This window comes from Eleutherodactylus coqui, chromosome 2 (genome assembly GCF_035609145.1).
Source record: "Eleutherodactylus coqui strain aEleCoq1 chromosome 2, aEleCoq1.hap1, whole genome shotgun sequence".
Classification (NCBI taxonomy): Eukaryota; Metazoa; Chordata; class Amphibia; order Anura; family Eleutherodactylidae; genus Eleutherodactylus; species Eleutherodactylus coqui.
Window position 1 is genome coordinate 316,042,524 of NC_089838.1, and position 22,560 is coordinate 316,065,083.

The 22,560-nt window shown below is 48.1% G+C and overlaps 2 protein-coding genes across 6 annotated transcripts in view; one reads left to right on the top strand and one right to left on the bottom strand.

Annotated features, from left to right (window-relative positions):
- On the bottom strand, positions 1–15,582 carry PRKCSH (PRKCSH beta subunit of glucosidase II). 2 transcript variants are annotated; one of them, XM_066593661.1, is made up of 17 exons: positions 15,417–15,582; positions 14,208–14,324; positions 12,667–12,762; positions 10,804–10,861; positions 10,600–10,717; positions 8,346–8,475; positions 8,178–8,262; positions 7,925–8,003; positions 6,723–6,809; positions 6,206–6,343; positions 5,806–5,881; positions 5,652–5,721; positions 4,014–4,103; positions 3,765–3,839; positions 3,574–3,673; positions 2,993–3,139; positions 1–481 (listed from the first exon to the last, which is right to left on the bottom strand). In XM_066593661.1, exons 1-16 carry the CDS (start codon positions 15,505–15,507, stop codon positions 2,999–3,001), a joined length of 1,551 nt encoding a protein of 516 aa, XP_066449758.1. In that variant the 5' UTR covers positions 15,508–15,582; the 3' UTR covers positions 1–481; positions 2,993–2,998. The 2 variants fall into 2 exon arrangements, with proteins under 2 accessions (XP_066449758.1, XP_066449759.1); XM_066593662.1 differs by having other exon boundaries at positions 2,989–3,139.
- ODAD3 (outer dynein arm docking complex subunit 3) overlaps positions 13,924–22,560 on the top strand; it is a 23,598-nt gene continuing 14,961 nt past the window's right edge. For 2 of the 4 annotated variants that reach the window (XM_066593657.1, XM_066593658.1), the window contains exons 1-5: positions 13,924–14,005; positions 18,866–18,956; positions 19,177–19,298; positions 20,457–20,534; positions 22,129–22,308. In XM_066593657.1, the coding sequence (XP_066449754.1) occupies positions 13,961–14,005; positions 18,866–18,956; positions 19,177–19,298; positions 20,457–20,534; positions 22,129–22,308 (516 nt within the window). In that variant the 5' untranslated portion in view covers positions 13,924–13,960. Of the gene's footprint in view, positions 14,006–15,791; positions 15,928–16,123; positions 16,173–18,865; positions 18,957–19,176; positions 19,299–20,456; positions 20,535–22,128; positions 22,309–22,560 lie in introns of those variants that run through there. The other 2 variants (XM_066593659.1, XM_066593660.1) reach the window with 2 other exon arrangements.

Below are 22,560 nucleotides of genomic sequence, written 5' to 3' on the forward strand. Positions count from 1 at the left end.
TTTCATAGAAACCAACTTGTATTTATAAGCACATTGAGCTTAGAACAATCCCTCCATTACCATAGAAACAAGACAAAAGATTGGTAGCAGCCATTGGGAACAGTATTATTTAAAGGGGATGTCCATAATATCTTCCCAAAACTGCGCCATTCTTACCTGGTGGCCAAGTCTGGTACTGCCGTTAAGCCTTAGTCACTTGACTAGAGCAGAGCTGCAATACCAGGCACAACCCATGGAAAGAAGTGCTGCCTTTTTCTGATTGTGGACATACCCTTTAAGCCCCCAGTATGTATAATGTGGTGGAGGTGGTGTAGCAGCAGGGCAGGAGCTATGGAGGGGTTGGTGGATGGAATGTGTCTTTCGGTTGCCAGTGTCCTTTACTGCAGCGATTAGGAAGTGATGGGGCGGGTCTGGAATGATCATTGAAGGGACCGGTGACCGTCTGATCCAACCGTTCAGGGGATCCCGTTATCTTCGTCAGCTGCGAACACAAGAGAAAGAACAAGACCTCGTTATTGTGGGTCTAGGGTGCACATATATGGGCGATAGAGCTTTGCTAATGGAGCGATTGGTGAACGTTCATTCATAGATAAAAGCTTTCATCCAAACGTAAACGTGAAACACGGACAGTTTATTTCCAGGCGTCGCTGTTATCAGCCGGCTAAAAGCATCATTTGTCGTTACATTTCATCCAATGAACCCAATTCTGTTCTATTCAGGACCCTCATCTGTTGGCCAAAGGGAAGACTAGCTACAAACCGCGTCTCTCTGGAGGACCCGTCCTGTATCACACAGGCAACCCTGTGATATCAACGGGCATTGGGTAATACTTCATTTAGGTTGGCTGCAGACGACGGATTCGCATTGCGGAGCCCTGAGCGGGCGTCCGCCTCCAGGTTCGGCAATAAATGCCTTGCATAGCATGCTATGGAAAAGCACTTTTTCCTGTCCACAAGCAGAAATCAATTTTTGAGCGGATTCTGCGGCTTCCTTTAAAGACAATGGAAGCTGTCCGACCAGCGGCGCTTCCGCAATCGACACTGCGTAAAGGTTGCGGATTCAATGTCATCGCTAGGTGATTGACGCGGGAAAAGCAGGTGTTTTAAAGAAAAAAAATCTGTACTGCACATGTCAGACGGTGAGCTGGCCGGCCCATCCGCAGTACAGAAAGTCACATGCACACGAAAATAAATAGCAGGTACGCGGGGTAACCAGCCGGGCACAGGGTCAGAATCCAGTGTGGGATCCCACATCCAGAATCCGACTCGGTGGTGTGCAGCCGGCCTTACCCTGTGGAGGAGCTGCAGGGAAATGTAACACCGTCAGGTTCCCCACAGAGGGCAGACGATTTCTGGAGGACTCTGATCTGCTTGTAGGTAAGAAGGCTTTCTAACAACTAGAGATTGTCCAAAGCAAAGAACCCCATTAATCATTGCCTACAGGGGTTGTCCCTGCAAATACCATCGATGACCTGATTGCTGGGGTCCGCCACTCGGCCCCCAGCGCTGCTACACACAGCGATACGGAGTAGAAGCTGCTGCTCCCAACCTTGTAGCTGCAGGCGTAGCCCTCGTTAAAATCTGTAATACACCGGCCAATCAACTATTGATACTAATTCGGAGCATAATAATTAAATCATTACTGAAGCCGCAAAACTGATTTCCTGGGAACTCCCCATTGTACACAGAACAAAGCCCAGATGGAAGTAGTGCCGGCAGTGAGCAGACGGAGGATTCTACCAATACATAGTAAACTACATAAATGTACAACACCGCCCCCTACTGATTCCCTGACAAAAGGGCCATCCCGCGCCGTCATGTGGTCATCTATGAAGCACTCACTTTTGTACTCCAAAAAAACAAATGAAAACCGTATTAACAGACCAACCAGGCTCTGGTGGGTTAAACATAGATTGGCCAATGTTTGGCAAGGCCTACATTTCTGTGTGCTCGAAAGGCACAGAGCCTCCTGCACTTTTTAGTCCCACAAAAAGGAAAAAAAAAATATATATATACATTTTCCCATTTACATATGGAAGCATACGGCTGTACGTTTCCATACACTTCAGAGGGGAGGAAAAAAATGTTGAAATTTAAGGCTGGGTTCACAAGGAGGCGGATTTGCTGTGGAAATTCCGTCCGGAATTTTGCTGCGGCAAATCTGCCTGCGGCTGCTAATCTCGGGTTTAGCCAGCCATGTGGACGAGATTTCTCAGAAATTTCGTCCACATGGGACAGCGAATCCGCCGCGGCAAAGCCGGTCCTGCGGCACGGATTCACCGGCTGCAGCATGTTCATTTGTCTTTTTTCTTCCGCTGCGGCCGCACTCTCCTCTATGGGAGTGCCGGCCGGAATGGAAGAGCTTCTCCCGGCGGAAATCTAGCGGTTTTTCGCTGCGGCCAAACTGCGAGATTTCTGCCGGGATTCCGCTGTGTGTGAACCCAGGCTAAGACTTTACTTAAAAAAAAAAAAAAAAAAGGAGTTTACAGTGAAACACGAACGTTTTGATATGAAAAACTATACAAGCAAACTATGCCAAATCGTAAACATGTGCCTATAACAGCACGCATGTGTACACAAAGTTTCATGTAAGTTTCTCGCATACGTGCAGGGCTGGGCCGGGCATTTGCTTAAGTTTACACCAACTGGGTTGCGCCGCTTCTGACTATCTGACGCACACTGTACATTGCTGGTCTACGACAATACCAACTATGGACTCGGCGCCGCATCAGGTAGCCAAAGAAACTGTGCGGCCATCTTGGTTTGTCCGGGGCCAAACTGTTGCTTTAAAAGAACAAAATCAAGGCAGATGCCCATCTGTGTTATATCCAGGGTGCTGCGTCACTCATGGAGACAGACCACCATACAGAAACATTGTGTCACCATCCGGCCCCGTTCTGCACTCAAAAAGTCACTGCTCATCCCTTTCACCTGGATAGTAAAAGCTTATTTGTCGCCCGCAGGCGGAGTACAACTATACAGCACCTACCTACAGGGCATCACAGCTCGTCGTGTTCTTCCAGTGGGATGTCCGACGGCTGCTGACAGGCAGCTGGGGTGAAGAACTCCATGAGGTATTCGCAGCGACTGGGCTCCGACGTCGACGTGACTATGGTCTCTTTACCACAGTAGAGCTTCACCTGCAGAAACAAGTGCCAGAAGGTTAATGACTTTCAGGCCCCTCACACGCGGGCACGAGTGCCAACTGCACCCAAGAGGCTCGGGCACAACTTGCATCGGACAGTCCGATTTACATGAACACAGCGCATTGACATGTCCCATTTCTCGTCTGTGAAACAGATGGGAATAGAACATGCCAAGAGATTCTCTCATGTGGAACATATTTCAGAATCCTGACGTATGGCTTCCACACGGTCAGCATGTGGGAGGAGGAACAGACTCCATGTTACCCGGCTCTTCCTTCTGGCCTGTATCAACCTCTTGTGGGAGGAGCAAATTCCAAGTCACATGGCTCCTCTAAAAGTGGGAGGGATAGAATCCACATCACATAGCTCCTCCCTCCTGTTAATCATCCCATGGGGGGAGGGGGTGTAGATACCTTCCCATCACTCACCTGTGTGGATCGGTTCGGTCCCTGCCAACAGGCTGTTCCCTGTTCATATTTCATGGCACTGAATTTATCGTTTTCCGGCCCTGCCCACGATCCCCATGTTCTGTGAAAGAGAACAATCATCAGAAATCCATCCAGGATCCAAATACTCAACACAACAAGAAGACAGAACACCTAAATCACAGACGCCTCACCCCAGATTAGTCTCTGATCCTCCGGCCTTCTGTTTCTGAGTCACACGATTAAATGGACACAAACGATAAATATACCTAAAGAAAAAAAAAACAAAAAAACAGAGGAATGTCATCCAATGGAACAATACGATTATAACTGTCTGAGATACAGCGATTAATACTTCGCAGAGCTCACATATACCCCCAGGAGCATCACCCAGCAGTCACCATCAGCTTATTAATTTCTTCATCTCACCGTAGAATACTCACTCGCTTGTTGAAAGTTCATAGCACTGTCCATAGAGATAGGAGAACTCGCCGTGTGAGCCAAAGTCCAGGGAAATCTCCTTCTCCAAACTCCTAAACACAAAAATAAGACAGGTGAAAGGCCAAAAAGAGCCGAGGCTCAGGAGCCGGGTTACTGTAATAAGAAGTTACAGGGGTAATAAGAGGCTCAGGAGCCGGGTTACTGTAATAAGATGTTACAGTGTAATAAGAGGCTCAGGAGCCGGGTAACTGTAATAAGATGTTACAGGGGTAATAAGAGGCTCAGGAGCCGGGTTACTGTAATGAGATGTTACAGGGGTAATAAGAGGCTCAGGAGCCGGGTTACTATAATAAGATGTTACAGGAGTAATAAGAGGCTCAGGAGCCGGGTTACTGTAATAAGATGTTACAGGGGTAATAAGAGGCTCTGGAGACGGGTTACTGTAATATGATGTTACAGGGGTAATAAGAGGCTCTGGAGACGGGTTACTGTAATATGATGTTACAGGGGTAATAAGAGGCTCTGGAGACGGGTTACTGTAATATGATGTTACAGGGGTAATAAGAGGCTCAGGAGCCGGGTTACTGTAATAAGATGTTACAGGGGTAATAGGAGGCTCAGGAGCCGGGTTACTGTAATAAGATGTTACAGGGGTAATAAGAGGCTCAGGAGCCGGGTTACTGTAATAAGAAGTTACAGGGTAATAAGAGGCTCAGGAGCCAGGTAACTGTAATAAGATGTTACAGGGGTAATAAGAGGCTCAGGAGCCAGGTTACTGTAATAAGATGTTACAGGGGTAATAAGAGGCTCAGGAGCCGGGTTACTGTAATAAGATGTTACAGGGGTAATAGGAGGCTCAGGAGCCGGGTTACTGTAATAAGATGTTACAGGGGTAATCAGGGGCTCAGCAGCCGGGTTACTGTAATACGATGTTACAGGGGTAATAAGAGGCTCAGGAGCCAGGTTACTGTAATAAGATGTTACAGGGGTAATAGGAGGCTCAGGAGCCGGGTTACTGTAATAAGATGTTACAGGGGTAATAAGAGGCTCAGGCGCCAGGTTACTGTAATATGATGTTACAGGGGTAATAAGAGGCTCAGGAGCCAGGTTACTGTAATAAGATGTTACAGGGGTAATAAGGGGCTCAGGAGCCGGGTTACTGTAATAAGATGTTACAGGGTAATAAGAGGCTCAGGGGCCGGGTTACTGTAATAAGAAGTTACAGGGTAATAAGAGGCTCAGGAGCCGGGTAACTGTAATAAGATGTTACAGGGGTAATAAGAGGCTCAGGAGCCGGGTTACTGTAATAAGATGTTACAGGGGTAATAGGAGGCTCAGGAGCCGGGTTACTGTAATAAGATGTTACAGGGGTAATCAGGGGCTCAGGAGCCAGGTTACTGTAATAAGATGTTACAGGGTAATAAGAGGCTCAGGGGCCGGGTTACTGTAATAAGATGTTAGAGGGTAATAAGAGGCTCAGGGGCCGGGTTACTGTAATAAGATGTTAGAGGGTAATAAGAGGCTCAGGAGCCGGGTTACTGTAATAAGATCTTACAGGGTAATAAGAGGCTCAGGAGCCAGGTTACTGTAATAAGATGTTAGAGGGTAATAAGAGGTTTAGGGACCAGGTATGTACAAACCTGATAGTATCCTCAATTTCTCGCAGGGACTTTTCTGCTTCGTCGTGTTGATCCCGTGCTGCTTGAGCAACTGCCACAAAGCCAATATATAGAGGTTTAACAAGGATAATAGACGTGGTAGTGCACCACCATACACACAATGCTTGTCACTTACCATCTATCAGAGCCTGGGTGGCCTCATCATATGGTGGCATCTCCTGTTCCTCAACTGGTGGCTTACTTGGGGGAGTCTGTGTTAAAAACACAAGAATCTGGCTCATACACACACAGCCTTACTGTATATCATTTACTAATTGCTCTACGACCTACAACCTAGACAACATGGCATCCAAACCACCATGTAACACAGGTTTCCCAATTTTGATTACCTTTCAGACCCCATAATAAGTAATTGAACCCCCTCATTGGCCAAGTAACAGGCCACTATTATGGTGGGCTGACAGTGGATATTTATTAATCTCCCAATCAATAAGTCTTTGGCGAGCTCATCAGCTCCCACTACTGGTGGTTATTGGCAGGCAGAATCTTGTCATTTAACTCCTCTCAGAGCTCACCCTGTGGTATTCATCCGAGTCGTCGTCATCATCTTCCTCATCTCCATCGTCTACATCATCGTCATCTTCTTCTTCAGGGGTGGTTTCTGTATGACTTTCCGTTACCTCTTCTACTGAAGGCGAAGAAGGGGCTGCGCTCTGGTACACAATCACAAGTCATGGTCTTTTTACAATAAGTAGGTCAGTCAGTACTCATTACCTCTGTGTATGCCGGCAGATTATCTACAGTTTCGGGACAACTGACTGTTAACCTGATCATTCGTCCCCGCACAGCGGTCATCGCTCTTCTGCAAGTCCCCCCCGTTTACACCAACAGATGAGCAGCAACCATTGTTATGCATGCATTAATGAGCCGACCGGCTCAGCATTTGCTCTTCGGTGGCTCAGCAATGGTCCCTTTAAGCTGCTCGATTATCAGACAAATGAACAATTGACCGGCCCATGGAAGAGGACCATTAGGCATCAACCCCTTACAGCAGGCACAAACCGAGCCCAAAATCGTTATGCCAGCACCTACCTCAGACTTGTATTTCTCTTTAATCTGTGGCCACACCAACTCCTGGAACGAGGCAACATCCACGGAGTACAAGCCTCCAAGGAGATCCTGCAGCAGGGGAAAGAAGCAGAAGATAAGACCCCTTTTGTAACCAGGTAATATAGTCTCACCCCCTACCTAATCCACGTACAATAAGGCTACACTTGTTCTGTAAACCCAATTCGGGCAGAAACGGCTGCTTGAACCCTTCCATAATGAAGTTTGCCATTATTATTGCACTTTCATCCGTAGTTGTGACAGGCAGCACCATATAGCAACTACATCGTAGCACCCGATAATGCCAACCGAGTCAGAAGTGGAGTAGAGAACTTATGCAGGAAGGAGTACATGATTGGTCTTCCCTTAGGCCCAAAGCCACAATTCAAAGTGTCCATAGGGAAACATTAGCATCCACAACTCAATTTAAGAATGCAGATTTGAGTTGTGGACCGCTTGGTGCGGGAGGGGGGGGGGGGGGATTATGCAAATAATAATCGAAGCATTCTCCATTTTCAGTGTGGATTGCCTTAATAGAAGTCAATGGGTAGGGACGATCCGCAGTGCATCCGCAAATACAATTGCGGCTGCATTGCAGATTTGAAGATGAAACTCAATTAGGGAGGTGGGGAAAAGGCTGGTAGGTAGGGCTGCGGATTTTTTTTCCGTGTGGATGATCAGCAGTGCATCCGCATGGAAAAACCATTATATTCGCGATCTCCTGCAAATGGTTTCTGCATGTCTCCTGCTATGGAAATCCGCATGTGTAATCCGATTTGCCCGTGGACACAAGGCCTAACTCTTCAAACATGAGTACAGCCCCAGAGATGTCTCCTCCTACTGGAAGTAAAAGAAATAACAACGACAGAAGAGGATATAATTTAGAACGAGTGAGAGATTCCCCACGAGGGTCTGTGGTTCACTGACAATATTGTACACCGCCCCCACAATATGCAGTAAGGGTGGGCTCACATCACTTTTTTACGTTCCACATATGTGCCCCGAGAGCTTCCATGTATACCCCAAATGTACCCATAGGGACCCATGTACATAGGTCAGAGGAGAGTATAAGTGGGGGTTCAAGTACTGGGACCCCACTGATTGCAAAAACAAGGTAATAAGCTTGTAAGTAAGGAAACCACTAGTAAGTGTAGCGCACAAGTGCTATAGCCGTCCGCGGGCCTCACCTGGGCTTCCTTGTCCGTAAATAAGCCATCCCCATCAGAGTCCAGCTCCGTGTGAGAGAGAAGCTCCGGTGCTGAAAGCCTGCAACAAAAACAGATATAGCAGACGTGTCAAGTCCTGTGTGTAGTCTTCTGATCCTACTTGTGGCCTGTACCCAAGGAGACACATAGGCCTGCCTAGGAGCTGTATACACAAAACGGCAAGAACATTTTTTTTGCAAATCTGCTAAAACTCGGCCATTTGTTCTGCACTCACTTTCCATCCGAATCCTGGTCCAGCTCAGAGAAGACTTCCAGGGAGCGTTTCTTCTCCGCGGCCGCCTTCTCTGCATCCCGCCGTTCTGCAACACCAAAAGATATATCCAGAAATGCACAAAGCCCAAGCAAAGACCTCAAGAGACCAGATGAGGCAGCGGATCATCACCTTCCCACTGCTGCCTGTGGGCATCTTTGGCTTCTTTCTCAGGCGTTTCCGCGGCCTCCTTCTCCGTGCGCAGGGCCTCCACCTGTGTCTGCACGCCCAGCCGCTTCTCTACCAGCTCCTGCAGCTTCGCCTACACAAAGAAATAAGCCATGTCACTGGGATCAGCCCTACCCACAATGCACCTATGAAGCACTTGTAATTGTCAATGCTAGATTGCTGCCAGTGTTTGGCACAACATCATGCCATGCTGGGAGCTCCGTTACTATCACTAGTTGCAGTCATGTGACCCTCGCGCCATTTCCATGCAACTGTTTTTACTGTATGGAGGAACTGTATCAAAAACAGTGCCGAGATTACACACAACAACCAATCAGATTCCAGCTCTCGTTTTTCTAAGACCTTTTGAAAAATGAAAGCGGCAAGCCGATTGGTTGTCCTGGGTAACTACGTGGAACACAGAAGTAAATCTTATAGGATGGCTGCTGGTATCAGTCACACCTATGTATCCTAAAGGGATAATCCAGGCAGAAAAATGTTCTTGGCAGCAAAGCCTAAAAAGTCACCGACCTCAAACCATCACATTCTGCTGGTGCCAGGTCCCCCCCGCTCTCTGCGGCAATGATGATGTCACAGACACCAGGGACAGGCGACTGCTGCAGCTACTCATTGCCCCAAGTGAGCAGGTGATAGGCTGCAGCGGTCACATGTCTCTGGTGTCCGTGATGTCACTGCAGCGTGAAATCAGGCACTATTGGAACAGCAGCAACAAGTCATAGCGCAATGTGACAATGGCTATTTCTGGGCTTCCACCACTACTCTGAGCGGCCTTGATAATCATGTAACATGGGGTCTGACAGTAGTGATCACAGAGGCAGGGACTGTCCTGCCTGTCAGTCATCCCCAGCCTGAGAAGGACCAGGCTGCTAATATACAAGCACTCACATTTTCACAGCAATTGCCAAACTAAACCTGCAGCTTGGCAATTTGCAGTAATACACGAGCTTTAACAGCAGCATTAGGGTCCCCATATTGGTTGCAGTTGATGCGTTCTAACTGCAGGAAGATCACAGCTAGTTGCTAAGCAGACTTTTTAGTTTTTGTTTTTTTCCTCCCCACTTTCAAAAACAAACAAAAAAACCCTGAATGCTTAACGCCCATTTAGACAACGATTATTGCTCAAAAGCCATTTTTGAGCAATAATCGTGGTGTCCAAACGCATGGCCATCGTGCATGCCTCGTTCATCGCTAATTTCTAGCAAGCTAAAAGTCAGCGATGAGCTTCAGAAGCGCCACACGCCGAGTTCTCAGCGGGATACTACCTGATAGCATGCTTTCAGCTGGTGTCCCGCACGGAGCTCTCAGCGATCGCTCCCAGAACAAAGCAGCTCCTGCTGTTCTCGATGCTATCAGCTCAGTGGGATACCAGCTGAGAGCCCCGAGAACAAAACAGCTGTTTGCAGAAGACAGCGCTCACGCTGTGTTCTGCATACAGGGGGAGCCTTCATTTACAGACTAATAAGCTCTTAAGTAGCTAATTAGCTACTTAACAGCTTATGCAAAGCGATCGCTCAAAACCATCACAAAAAAATGCAGTTTGAGCAAATTTTGCGCGATCATCTTGCTGTGTACATGCACCTTAACTTTTCCATCGAAGTACAAGTCTAGAGGCTTATTTTTTTGCGGGACAACTTGCATTTTTCAATGGTACCATATAAATGTGCTGAAAAATAAAAAAACTTACACTTTTCTGAGTAGATTGAAATGGGAAAAAGATAAATAAACCAACCACCACCGATCAGGGCATTTAAATGGCGCTATTAGAATTGACAGCAGTATGTAAACGGTTGGCAGCCTTGATCAGCATGAGTGCTGATCACAGCTGTTGTGTGTGGGTGTCTTCCATCAAAGACAGACATGTAAATGTACATCCTGAAACATGAAGGGGTTAATGTCCAGATACTGGTTGGCAAGCACCACCCATAAATTGCACAATGTGCAGGTGTAGCGTTCAACAATTAAGTACATCAAGCAGAACGGGTCGGTGCACTTTCCAACCCCCACTAAGTGTTTGTAATATGCAGATGTTGTGTGCTGCCCATCAGTGCCCCTTCTTTGCCAGTCAAAGCTGAACGTGGCAGTTGCGACTGCTGAACGGGCACATGGAGATGCAGGGATCTGTATCTGCACACAGCATCTGCTTTCTTCTGCACCCCAGTGGCATTTTAGTGGGTGCAATCTAGGAGCTGCCCATCACCTGCTTCTCCTCTCTGCCTTTCCGGGCATCCTCAATAAACTTCTGCTTGAGCAGCATGCCTTCCCGCGCCATCTCTGCCTTCTTCTCCAGCTCCTCTCGCTCTTTCCTGCCCTGCTCCCTGAGAAACACCAAAAGAAGAGGATTTAGAGAGAAATCCACAGAGTGACCACAAAACATCAACTCACACAATAGGAAAAGCCTCACCTGCAAGTGTTGTGGCAATGCGCTCCGCTGTTATATTCATCAGTAGTGTCGCAGCAATCTGCAGGGAGAGAAGAAGATTGTCAGCTCTGCAGATCAGGACCTCACCATCTCAGCTCTGCAACTAGACTGTTTAAATACATCTGCTTGCTGTCAGTAAATGGAAACATTCTTGCTTTTATCCACAGACTGAACATCTCACAGCTGAGAGTCTGCTTGGATACATCCAGATCTACAGAATTGGACTGCACTCCAGAATGACACATTGTAGCAAACTCCTAACTGGGCTTTTAGGCAGACCAATAATCAAGCAAGAACATTCTTGCTCCTGCAGTCATACCGATTCTGCTGTCACACGGCTAAATGTCTGACCATTGTCTATGTGTATAGAATCCCTCACTCTCCACCTCGCCATACCGGGCACATCCCCAGCCCTTTACCTTCTGTATTACCCCATTACTTGTAGTATGTAAGCTCGTTGGAGCAGGACCCGCACCCCTATTGTTTCCATCAACTGATTACTATGTAACCGTGGTTCTGTAATGTTTGTACTTTTGTCTCTCTGTATCCCCCTGTCTATGTAAGCGCTGCGGAATATGTTGGCGCTATACAAATAAAGTTTATTATTATAAAGTATGCCCATTAGATGGCACGGGCTCAGAAGCTGAGCCTGTGCCATCCTATAGCAGAAGGTGGCTGTGACTGATATCGATCCCTGCTGTTGCAGCGGGAGGCTGGCTTAGAACAGCGATCCCTGCTGTTAACACCCTACATGCTGCGACTTATGTAGATCATGGCACCTAAAGGGTTCACTGAGGGAGACGCAGAATACTGGTGTCCTGGCTTGCCATTGCCTATGATCGCTATTGAAAACGATAATGCATTGCAGTACAAAAGTACTGCAATGCATTATAGTAGCCGTTATGGTTTAAAGGGGTTGTCCCGCGCCGAAACGGGTTTTTTTTTTTTTCAACCCCCCCCCCGTTCGGCGCGAGACAACCCCGATGCAGGGAGGTAAAGAAAGCTCACCGGAGCGCTTACCTTAATCCCCGCGCTCCGGTGACTTCTCTACTCACCGCTGAAGATGGCCTCTTCCTCCGTGGACCGCAGCTCTTCTGTGCGGTCCACTGCCGATTCCAGCCTCCTGATTGGCTGGAATCGGCACGTGACGGGGCGGAGCTACACGGAGCTACACGGAGCCCCATAGAAGACTGCAGAAGACCCGGACTGCGCAAGCGCGGCTAATTTGGCCATCGGAGGCCAAAAATTAGTCGGCTCCATGGAGACGAGGACGCCAGCAACGGAGCAGGTAAGTATAAAACTTTTTATAACTTCTGTATGGCTCATAATTAATGCACAATGTACATTACAAAGTGCATTATTATGGCCATACAGAAGTGTATAACCCCACTTGCTGCCTCGGGACATCTCCTTTAAGTTCCCTACAGGGATATTAAAAAAAAAATTTTTTTTAAATCCTTTTCTCCCTATTTGTATAAAAAATAAATGAAAACCCTGCGTATTTGGCACCATCGTATCCATAACGACCTGTAATGTAAATTGAACATACTGCTTATCATGCACAGCAACAACTGTTTGTTTTTTTCTTTACAAACCCTTAAAAACAGAGGCCGGTGAGGTATTCTTCATACTTACCTGCATCCTGGTTCCTGTGGCGCCCGCCTGTTGAGTCCCTGTTCTGGCTGGAAACCTGGCTCTTTTCAGAGTCCCGTGTGCGTGCTCTCCCATAAACATGTATAAGAGAGCATGCACATAGGAAACATGCGACAAGACGGAAGGTGATCAAGACCACAAAAGACCCCCCTCCCCCCAGTCTTGATGCCATCATTTCCTTCTCCCCCTTACCGCAGACACCATCGTTGACCTGAGATGAAGGAATGTACATAGGCTTGAAGCCAGCGTTGGTGCAGTGGAATCGGCCATTGGCGCACGCAGCAGTGCCTGATGGGAGGAACAAAGTCAGGAGTCACTAGCGAGCTTACGTTTATGTAGGATTAATAAAGTTATTAGTATAAAACTCCGTTTGTTGTTGTTAGCCGTTTAGTCGTTCACGACCCTCGGCGACCCCAAAGGCGCTCCCTCCATGTTTTTCGGTTTTGCGCTGCTTCTTCCAGCTGTGTGATCTCCAGGCCAGTATCAGCAAACTAAGTTTAAAAACTTTCTAATAGACTTCTGCTTGCTATCAGTGAAGGAAAACATTCTTGGACTCCAGTCTGACACATCTTACTGATACACTGTGACAAACCATCACACTACAGCTCACAGAGGAGTATCCAGACTGGATACAACTGTAACAAACAATCAGCTGTGAGAAGTACCATGTCTGTACAGGTTTTCATACCGAGTCTAGTCCAGAATGCTCTAATATACTAACAGCAAGCAGAGATCTCGAAAATGCTGAAACACAAAGTTGCAGAAGATCCCATTATAACAGTTCCCTTAAAGGGGCTGTCCCATCATGTCATGATATAGAATGACAGCCGACACCCAGACTCAACTGCCAGGATCAGAGAAAACTCCGGTCCTGGCAGTTGACACTTCTGCCAGTTCTAACCGTGGCATGTAAATGGTCTGACAGAAGGAGGAGGTATGGCCGGTCCGCAGGCTGACGTCTAGTGACCATGTTAGCCTGCGGCAGGGCTTAAGGGGGTTGGAGCAAGATTACAAGTCATCCTCTATCCACAGGATAAGACATACCTTGTTGATTCACTGGGGGTCTCACCGCCAAGACCCCCACATTTCTCTGGTTGTCCCCAATGTGGGGTTACTGTACCCCTTGCAGTAAGGAGGAGACTGAATGGAACGCTGGTTGCACAACCGCACTTACGCTCCATTCATTTTTAATAGGACTGCGGAGATAGCCGAGCGACAAGCCCTTGGCTATCTGCATCAGCCCCATTGACACGAACGGAGTGCCGACTGCACACGCTTGGCCAGCAAGCACTGCATTCATTCTGACGTCACTGCAAGGGGAGGAGAGAATCCCGCAGTGACCAGCAAAGCAGGAAGTCCTGCAGAGGGGGGGGGGGTGTTCATTTTAACTGCTGACCTATCCCCTTGATAAGTCATCAGTAGTTGGACGGGGGTCTGCCACTTGGGATCCCCATCCATCAGCTGATCATCGGGACGGATATCATCAATGGAGCGAGGAAGCAGCGGGAGCGTCGGCTTCACTCCAATTGAAGTTAGTAGGGGGCGCCACACCGCCCTGATACTTCCTGTCCTGTGTGAGCGACCCAATAGTAATCAACAGGGGTGAGCCCTCGAACATGGTGGAGAACTGCTGCAACGATTGTCTCCATTGCACATATTCCTTTATTTCAACGGGCGCCTTGTAATACCGCGTTTCTCCTGTAGTGGACGCTCTCCCAGGCCGTCAATCTTACCGGGCTCATCAGTTCCATCCGCGCAGTCGCAATAGTCGTCGTTGACACGGTCGAAGGGGATGGTCTTGGAGCCGTCCAGGCAGGTGAAGGGTTTAGCCTCATCGTAAAAGCTGCGATCTGCGGGAACAAGGATGACGCGTCAGAGCGGACAACGCTGAGGCCTCGCGCCCACGGGCACCGCTGGGGCCTCGCGCCCACGGGCACCGCTGAGGCCTCGCGCCCACGGGCACCGCTGAGGCCTCGCGCCCACGGGCACCGCTGAGGCCTCGCGCCCACGGGCACCGCTGAGGCCTCGCGCCCACGGGCACCGCTGAGGCCTCGCGCCCACGGGCACCGCTGAGGCCTCGCGCCCACGGGCACGCACGGATGCTGAGTGTGGAATCCCGCAGATATTAGGCAAAAAATACATACTCAGCTGTCCGGACGCGGCGTGGGTCTCCTCCGTTGCCGCCAGATCTTCTTTCTGCATGGCGAATGAGCTCGAAACGCAGGCTGGTGCGCATGCACCGCGCCATTTTTCTTTTTTAATCTCCTGGTGTCCTGTGGATCCGCGGCACGTCCGCAGTGTCAGTTGCGGGTGTGCCGCGGACCAGACGCCTTCCATTGACTTCAATGGGAGCCATGCCTGCAGGATCCGCAGAAAAATGGAGCATGCTGCGTTCCCTTCCCCCGAGTGTGATCCGCATGCCGAGATACACGGGAAACCTGCGGCGCTACAACCACGGGTCCTTGCGCAAAAGAAAAATATATATATTGCACATTTTAATACGCAATATATTTATGCACACAAAACCTGCACGAACAGCTGAAAAACGCAGGAAATTGCGGCTTTCGGTTACCTAAAGACACAATGCATTTGCGCTGCCAAAACCCCCATTATCCTGTGTGACTAAAAACATGGCGGCTACATCAAGCGATTATTTAATATTGGAAACAATGCGGACATAAGTGATGGAAATAAGGCAGATTGGACAATACAAGCTGGAAGAATCTGGAACATCGGCGGCGTTGGGTTTGCGGAAGCAGTTCACACACCTGCCGGCAGGGTGCGCTGCAAGTTAATGACATCTGATGGAAATAAGAGTAATCGCATAAAGACTTCGTTATAAAGTGCGCTGAAACTAACAAAGCTGTACGACAGCGCCACTCAGCGTCACGGAGGAGTTACAGCATCTAGAAACTGGTATAATGAATGAAGCCCGCACTCACTGGACAGCGACACCCCGCGGGGTCTCTTCACCTCCACCGCCCGGCAGCCGAGCGCCGCCAGGAGCCCCATGAGAACAACCACCGTCTTCATCTCCGCGACCAGGACACCAATATCCGCCTTCCAGCACTTCACTGACACCGTCAGCCTGAGCGAAGTCCCCGGAAGTAGCTCTTCTGTTACGTCACTTCCGAATAACGCCGGCGGCCATCTTACTTTAGGCAATACCCGTCTTTTCTTCAGACATTAGTGACTAATTCTCTATGTAGTCGGTTTTTGGGGAATAATAGACGGTTATTTGTATGATTAATATGGTTAGTAATCCTATTTTTTTTTAAATATAGCTAAAATGAAGAGTAGGTTAGAGTAGCAACATGGCCGACTTCTCATGCTAGCTAGTGGTGTGAGAGTACCAAGATGGCGGATAGTTAGCCAATGGGCCGGTGCTAGGGAAACCGTTGCTTAGCAACAGAGTTGTTGGGGCTAGAGGAGCTGCTGCAGACATATAACAAGGTGAGCAGCTATATAATCAGTTATATCTGCCTGTATGACATATATTTATAAGTGCGGGGCGTCAGTAATGCTGCAGACATGGTTTTTAGATCATAGATAATTGCGCCACTTCCATTTAGCAAATTCCTAGAACTCTAGGAATGCAAAGGGGGTTTCTAAAACTAGATAAAAGCCTGTTTTCGTTGTGGTTGTGTTTTCGCAGTTGAAGACTTCTGCGGCGGACGGGACGCAGCGGGGATTTTTCGGTATGCAATGATCCCGCCATGTCGGAATTTATGTTGGGTTATGTGTTAGTAAAATGGTAATGGTGATGCAAGATGGATTTACGAAGGTCCACCATCAATTATTTTTCTGGCGCTAACGATACGTAAGAGGGGCGTTTTCCGGTAACGCCGGCTGGCGCCATTTTTCTGCACTGAAATAATAGAAACCGCGTGCGGACTGCTCGTATTTGCAACGTTGAGTGGAGACATCAGGGATTTAGTGAAAGCGGACATATACAATAGTGTAATTTTTTTACATCATGCCCCGCCCATTTATGTAGGAGTCTTATATATGGGCATATAGGGCTCTACTGATTGGCTTCTTTATTAGAGGCTCTGCCCCTTCTCCCCTGTATGGAAACGATCCCCGTGACCGCGGGGAGCAGCATAAAATCACGTGACAAGGATCAGTCTCAGTATGAATTCACATTAGATAGGAAAATCCAGTGATCGGAGCGACTTCCAGCGAGGCCGGGTCATCGGTGCTAGACTAGTTGGGGTCTCACTGCCAACCACGGTGGGCTTTCTCATGTAACGGTATGGAGAGTATACCAAGAATGGGGTGAGCAAGGAAACCGTCCAGTGAAAGGGGATCTTGTGGACGGAAATAAGTCTTTGCTGAAAGGGGTCGGAGGAGGATGTCAGGAATCGTTGTGATGAACAGCTACTGTACAGTCAAGCAAAGTGTATCCGACTATAACGCTGGCGCTCTCCTGAGCACGGATGTAACAGCAGACCACCAGCTCCAGCGGTTGGAGGGCCATTCACCGCTCAGCATGAGTGATGATCGTCCGATCACTTACTGTTCAGTCAGCATAAAAGCATCGCGGGATTCCCGATGAGCGGAAACGCTCGTGTAGAGTGTAAAGCGCTGAGCGAGAACCCCGCGATCCAGCGGTGAAGTCTGCCTGTCTAAGGCCGCTCTCACTTACGCCGCGATTAGTGCGACCTCCCGAGCTAACCGCAGTACAGCACCGCCATTGATTTCATCGGGGCCTTGCAGACCTGTCCCTGAACGCATTTTTTTAACGCCATGATTTTTGAGCGCGGTCTGTTCTATTTTAGCGCTTTGTAACGCACCTCATCACCGATCACAATGATGGGATGCGCTAAAACACGCCGTCAAACACCGTGACATGCATTCAAAAACGGCACTCAAAATTACGGTAAAAATGCTGTGATTTCGAGCGGCGTTTTCTGAACGCATGCGTGAGAGTGGCCTAAACGATCTGCACGAGCGCTAACGACCTTAGCGGTGACTTCAGCGCTCCTGCCGGTGCTTAGATGACCGGCGTACCGTCAGGATAGAAGAGAAACAGAAATACAAGACTCCAGCGGGCCGTAGAAAAACATCCCCGGTCAGATGGACCCAGATTCCTGCTGCACCGTGCTGATGGGAGGCAGAATTTGGCGCAAGCAGCATGAATCGATGATCCCTTCCTGTCAGCTGGTCAGAACATGTCAGCATCTCCATCTAATCTGCGACCACTATAAGTAGCCTCCCGTCCGCAGGGGCCGATAATCCTGCAGAACAATTACATCACCGAGTGGGATTTACACCAGAATGAACTGCTGCGGTTCTGAAGGCCAAAGGAGTCCAAAGCGTCACTACATGGGGGTCTCTAATAAAGTGGCCATCGGTGTATATTAACCCCTTAAGGACACGGCCTATTTTGGGCTTAAGGACGCAACGATTTTTGGCGGATTTTCTTCTCCATTTTTCAAAAGCCATAACTTTTTTATTTTTCCGTCGACGTGGCCGTATGAGGGCTTGTTTTTTGCGCGTCGAACTGTAGTTTTATTGGCGTCATTTTTGGGTACATTTGGCTATATTGTAAAACTTTTATTATTTTTTTTATAAGATGGAGAGAAAACGCATCAATTCTGCCATAGATTTTTTTTTTACAGCGTTAATCCTGCAGCATAAATGACACAATCCATTTTTTCTAAAAATTAGCATTGTGCCTCAGTTTTTTAGCGTTTTTTTTAACGCTTTTTTCCGTGCACAGTCAAAAGCATGTGCAACTTACTGTATGCGTCGTTACGGACGCGACAATACCAAATATGAAATCGCGGCCGGGCTGACCGCGCTCCTAAGGTGATGTAAAGTGTTTTTTTTAATTTTTCCCTGCAGCCAGGACTCACAGGTTGTGGCTTTTACAGTAGGATTTCCTGCTGTCAAAGTTGCATCGCACTGCACGAAAATTGTGCTTTCGTGCGATGCGATGCAATAGAGAGGAAGGCTCCATAGGGTAAGAGGGGGTTACAAAACCTCACGAATCGCGGACATATCGCCGGACGCACAAGGTTTTTGTGTCGGGATGTCGCATGCTACAAAACATCACAGGTGTGAATTAACCCATAGGAAAGCATGGGCTTCACATACGTGCGATTTGTAGCATTGTCGCAATGCGACAGAAGTGCGCGACTTTGTCACCTGTGTGAACGAGGCCTAATGAAGAAGATTATGCCACGTGAAGCCGACTATTACTGAAACTTTTATTACACATTGCTTACCCTGCTGAAGGTGAGCCAAACAAACTTTTTTCTACTATATTAAAGGGGGTTACAATCCCAAACCAGGCCCCACCCTGGTACCGTCACTACTGCAGAGATGGCTGAACCTAAACATGTCTGATGCCGGTGTGAACCCCTTATATTTTGTCCTCCGCCAGGCAGCCATGCCCAGCACCGCGACTCTTTCCAGAGTGAAGCCCCCCATTCACGAACAGATCACCGAGCTACAGAAGAAGATCCAGCTGCTGGGTAAGACGTGAAGAGGGAGTTCTGTAGCCCGCCATGTGCTGCGCGACTACCGGCGGCAACCCATATGGGGGCTATGTGCACTGTGCCGCCACTGGTCACCAAAAATGGCGGCCATTAGGGAAATGTCCTCAAATTTCCCCTACTCAGCGGGGGACATCCCTGTAATGTAGAGCCATAGTGGGATAATGCAGATTGTATCTGATGTGTACACTCCCGGCAGATGGCGACCACAAGGCGTATCAGGAGAGCGCCACCGCAACCATCCAGAAGAACTGGGAGACCATTCAGTTCCTGCGGCAGGAGAACAAGAAGCTGCATAGGAAGTTAGCTGACGCCCTTTCGGTAAGGCACCAGGAGCGGATCTGCACTGAACACTAAACATTTGACATTAGCCCCCTTTTCCCAGCTAATTCCCAGAACTTAGCTCCGCCCCGTCCCACCTCCTCTCTCAGAGAGGAGGCAGAAAGGGGTCGGGAGCTCAGATCACTGCTCCTGGCTCTTCCAGCCACCCCCTGCAGAGAGAGACGCCGTATATACGCCGATATACGGTCGTCTGAATGCGCCCTTAAGAAAATTATTTTCTGCCGCCATCATATGACCGCCATAAGGTTTTTTTATTTTTATGACGACATAGTTGTGTGAGGCCTCGTTTTTTGTGGAACGAATTATTCTTTCTATTAATACTATTTTGGAGTAGATACAACTTTTTGACAACTTTTCATAATTTCTTTTCTTGGAGGGTGATCAGAAGAAAAGCATAATTCTGGCATTGTGTAAATTTTTTTCTGATGGCATTTCTCACACGTGATAAATGATGCGTTATTTTGATAGATCAGACTTTTTTATGTGGCAATACCAAATATGTTTTTTTTTCTTTCTTATAAATACAGGAAAAAGTGGAGTTTTAAACTTTTAATATCCTAGGTTTTTTACAACAACAAAAAAACCTTTTTTACATAATTTTTTAGTCCCCATAGGGAACTTGAACCTGAGATTGTTTCATCACTTATATATATACTGCGATTCTTCCGCCAGCATTTTATTAAGACAGGCAGAAATACAAAAGGCTCCCAGCTGTCATGGCACCCGGACGGCACCGCTTGGGCACCTGAATGCCAACTGGAGTATTTAAATGCCGCTGTTATAATTGACAGCAGTATTTAAAGGGTTCACGGCCATGATCAGCATGAATGCTGATCGTCGCTATTGTGGCCGGGTGTCGGCTGTCCATACAAACCCCACACACCCAGGACCTATATGTAGTCTTTCAGCAGTGATGTGCCTGAATACCCATGTGACTGCAGCAGCCAATCACTGGCCTCACTGGTTTTGTGCCGGAAAAAGTGTGGCAAATCGGCCAATTCATACCCCTGGGAGAAGGGAAGTTAACCACCTTGCTAGGGTCTTAAAGGGATTTTACAGGATTGGAAAATCATGGCTGCAGTCCTAAATGAGGGCCAAGGACGTTCCCAGTACTCATCCTCATTGTGTGTTCCTCAGGGTGACGAGAAGGTGATAAAGGAGGCTTTCCATAGTAATGTGGTGGAGAGGGCGGCCATGAGAAGCAAAAGCGGACAAGTAAGTGACTATGTGCTCTTTCATGTTATAGTCTATGGTCATTTTTAAGGGTTTGTACCAAAATTAACTTTTATCTCCTATCCATAGATCAAGTATGATCAGTGAAGGTCTCTCTGCCGAACCCCCAACCAATCTGGAAAACAGGGATCCCATATCCCCCTCTCCTCCCCACTATAGGCTTGCTGCACTCCATCCCGCAGGGAGGAAGAGATTGAATGGACCTACAGTCCTGCTTGCGCAGCACCACTCCATTCATCTTTAATGGGACTGCCAGAGATAGCCAAGTGCTTGTACTCATCTATTTCTATCAGCCCCATTAAAATGAATGTAGTGGCATGACACATGCTTGACCACCACTCTATTCAATCCATCACTTCGGGTGGGGGTAGCGAGCCCGCAGTGATGGGAAGAGAGGGGCATGGGACTCTCATTCTCAGCCATGAGAATCCCACCGATGAAACTATAAATAGGTTGTCCGGTTACTGGACAACCCTGCTTAAATAGCACTGCCTACATTAAAACAGTAAACAAAAGTATACTTACCCCTCTGTGGCCGCCAGCTCTGCAGCCTGCTGTGGTCCCGGTGATTGTTGTCACAGGAAATCGCATGTCCGCTGCAGCCTGTGAGAGGCTACGGTGTCACATGCTTTAACTCCTGGCGTCATGGCACTTAGGATATGATGCCAGAAGAATGAACGATGACGTTGTAGTCTCTCATTGGCTGCAGTAGTCATATGATTTCCTGTTACATCATCTGTCACAACAACCACTCGGACCACAGCGAGCAACAGTGCTGGATCCTGGTGGCCGCGGAGCGGGTAAGTATATTTCTGTTTACTGTTTTAATGCAGGCAGTGCTATTAAAGCAGGCGTGCCTGATAACTGTGGATAGGTGCTAAAACTTAATCTTGGTACAATCCCATTTAGGGATCAGCGCAATTTAGGGATTGCCCGATTTGCAGATGCACTTGCGATCTGCAAATATATATACCCAATGCTTAGCAATGGGATCGGTCACTTGGCCGTTTTTTATGCGGATGTGCCGAAAATTATATGACACAACGATTCGCAGAACGCATGTAACTGCGTTCTGCGCAAATCGTTGTTCTTGTATATGCACTCAATGGGGCCGGCGGCAGCAGCGCCGACCCCATTGAGAACATATACTAAAGATCGTTCTCCTCTGCCACAGCTGTAACAGCTGTGGCAGAGAAGAACGATGTTCTCCCATTGAATTCAATGGAAGCGGCAATACAGCCGGCTCCATTGAAAGCAAAGGGCTGCCGGCAAGTGCTGTATTAATTTTCGGGAAAGGGCTTCAAATATAAGCACTTCCCTGAAAATCATCCAAAAAAGTGTAAAAAATAAAAAAAATATATACTGTATACTCACCTTTTTGCAGCTGCCGGAGATTAGCCGCGTCCAGCCGGCTCTGCTCCTGAACTGCTTTCTGTAGTATTCAGCAGGCGGGGATTTAAAATCCCCGCCTGCTGAATGGGCTGCCTCTGATTGGTCACAACCCTCAGCCAATCAGAGGCAGCTCTCACTCACCCATTCATGAATTCATGTTGATTACTTCAATTTTGTTTTTCAGGCGGCTGTCCAGGTAATGGACCAGAAGCTCTGCGACAAGATCAAACGTCTCAATTCCTTACTCCACCAGACAGAAGTTCGGAGGAAACGCATGGAGGAACTGCAGACTGTATACAAGCAGAACGCTGCTGGAGAGGAAGACAAGACTGAGAAAAATGGTGGGGAGGAGCAGGAGGGACAGGTAATTGCCCATCAGTCTTATCTCTTTAGGGTCGGCCTGTGGGCAGGACAGCAATGTGGGTGGTTATACAAAGCATCCAGCCTTCTGACTGAGCAAGATGGCGGAAATGACGTACAGCAACCCAATCCCCAATTCTGGGTTTGCAAAGTGGGCATGAGCAGATGTCGGTATCTGTAATGCCAACTCATGACATTCGCAAGTAAAGAAAAGTTTATTTTTTTTCTGTTCAGCCTTCTTCTTCATATACGTTTT

Coding starts and splice junctions, on each gene's coding strand:
- PRKCSH (XM_066593661.1), bottom strand. CDS start 15,507: ATGAAGACGGTGGTTGTTCTCATGGGGCTCCTGGCGGCGCTCGGCTGC. Junction 14,325..15,416: donor CCGCGGGGTGTCGCTGTCCA/GTGAGTGCGGGC, acceptor TTGTTCCCGCAG/ATCGCAGCTTTTACGATGAG. Junction 10,718..10,803: donor CATTGCCACAACACTTGCAG/GTGAGGCTTTTC, acceptor GGTGTTTCTCAG/GGAGCAGGGCAGGAAAGAGC.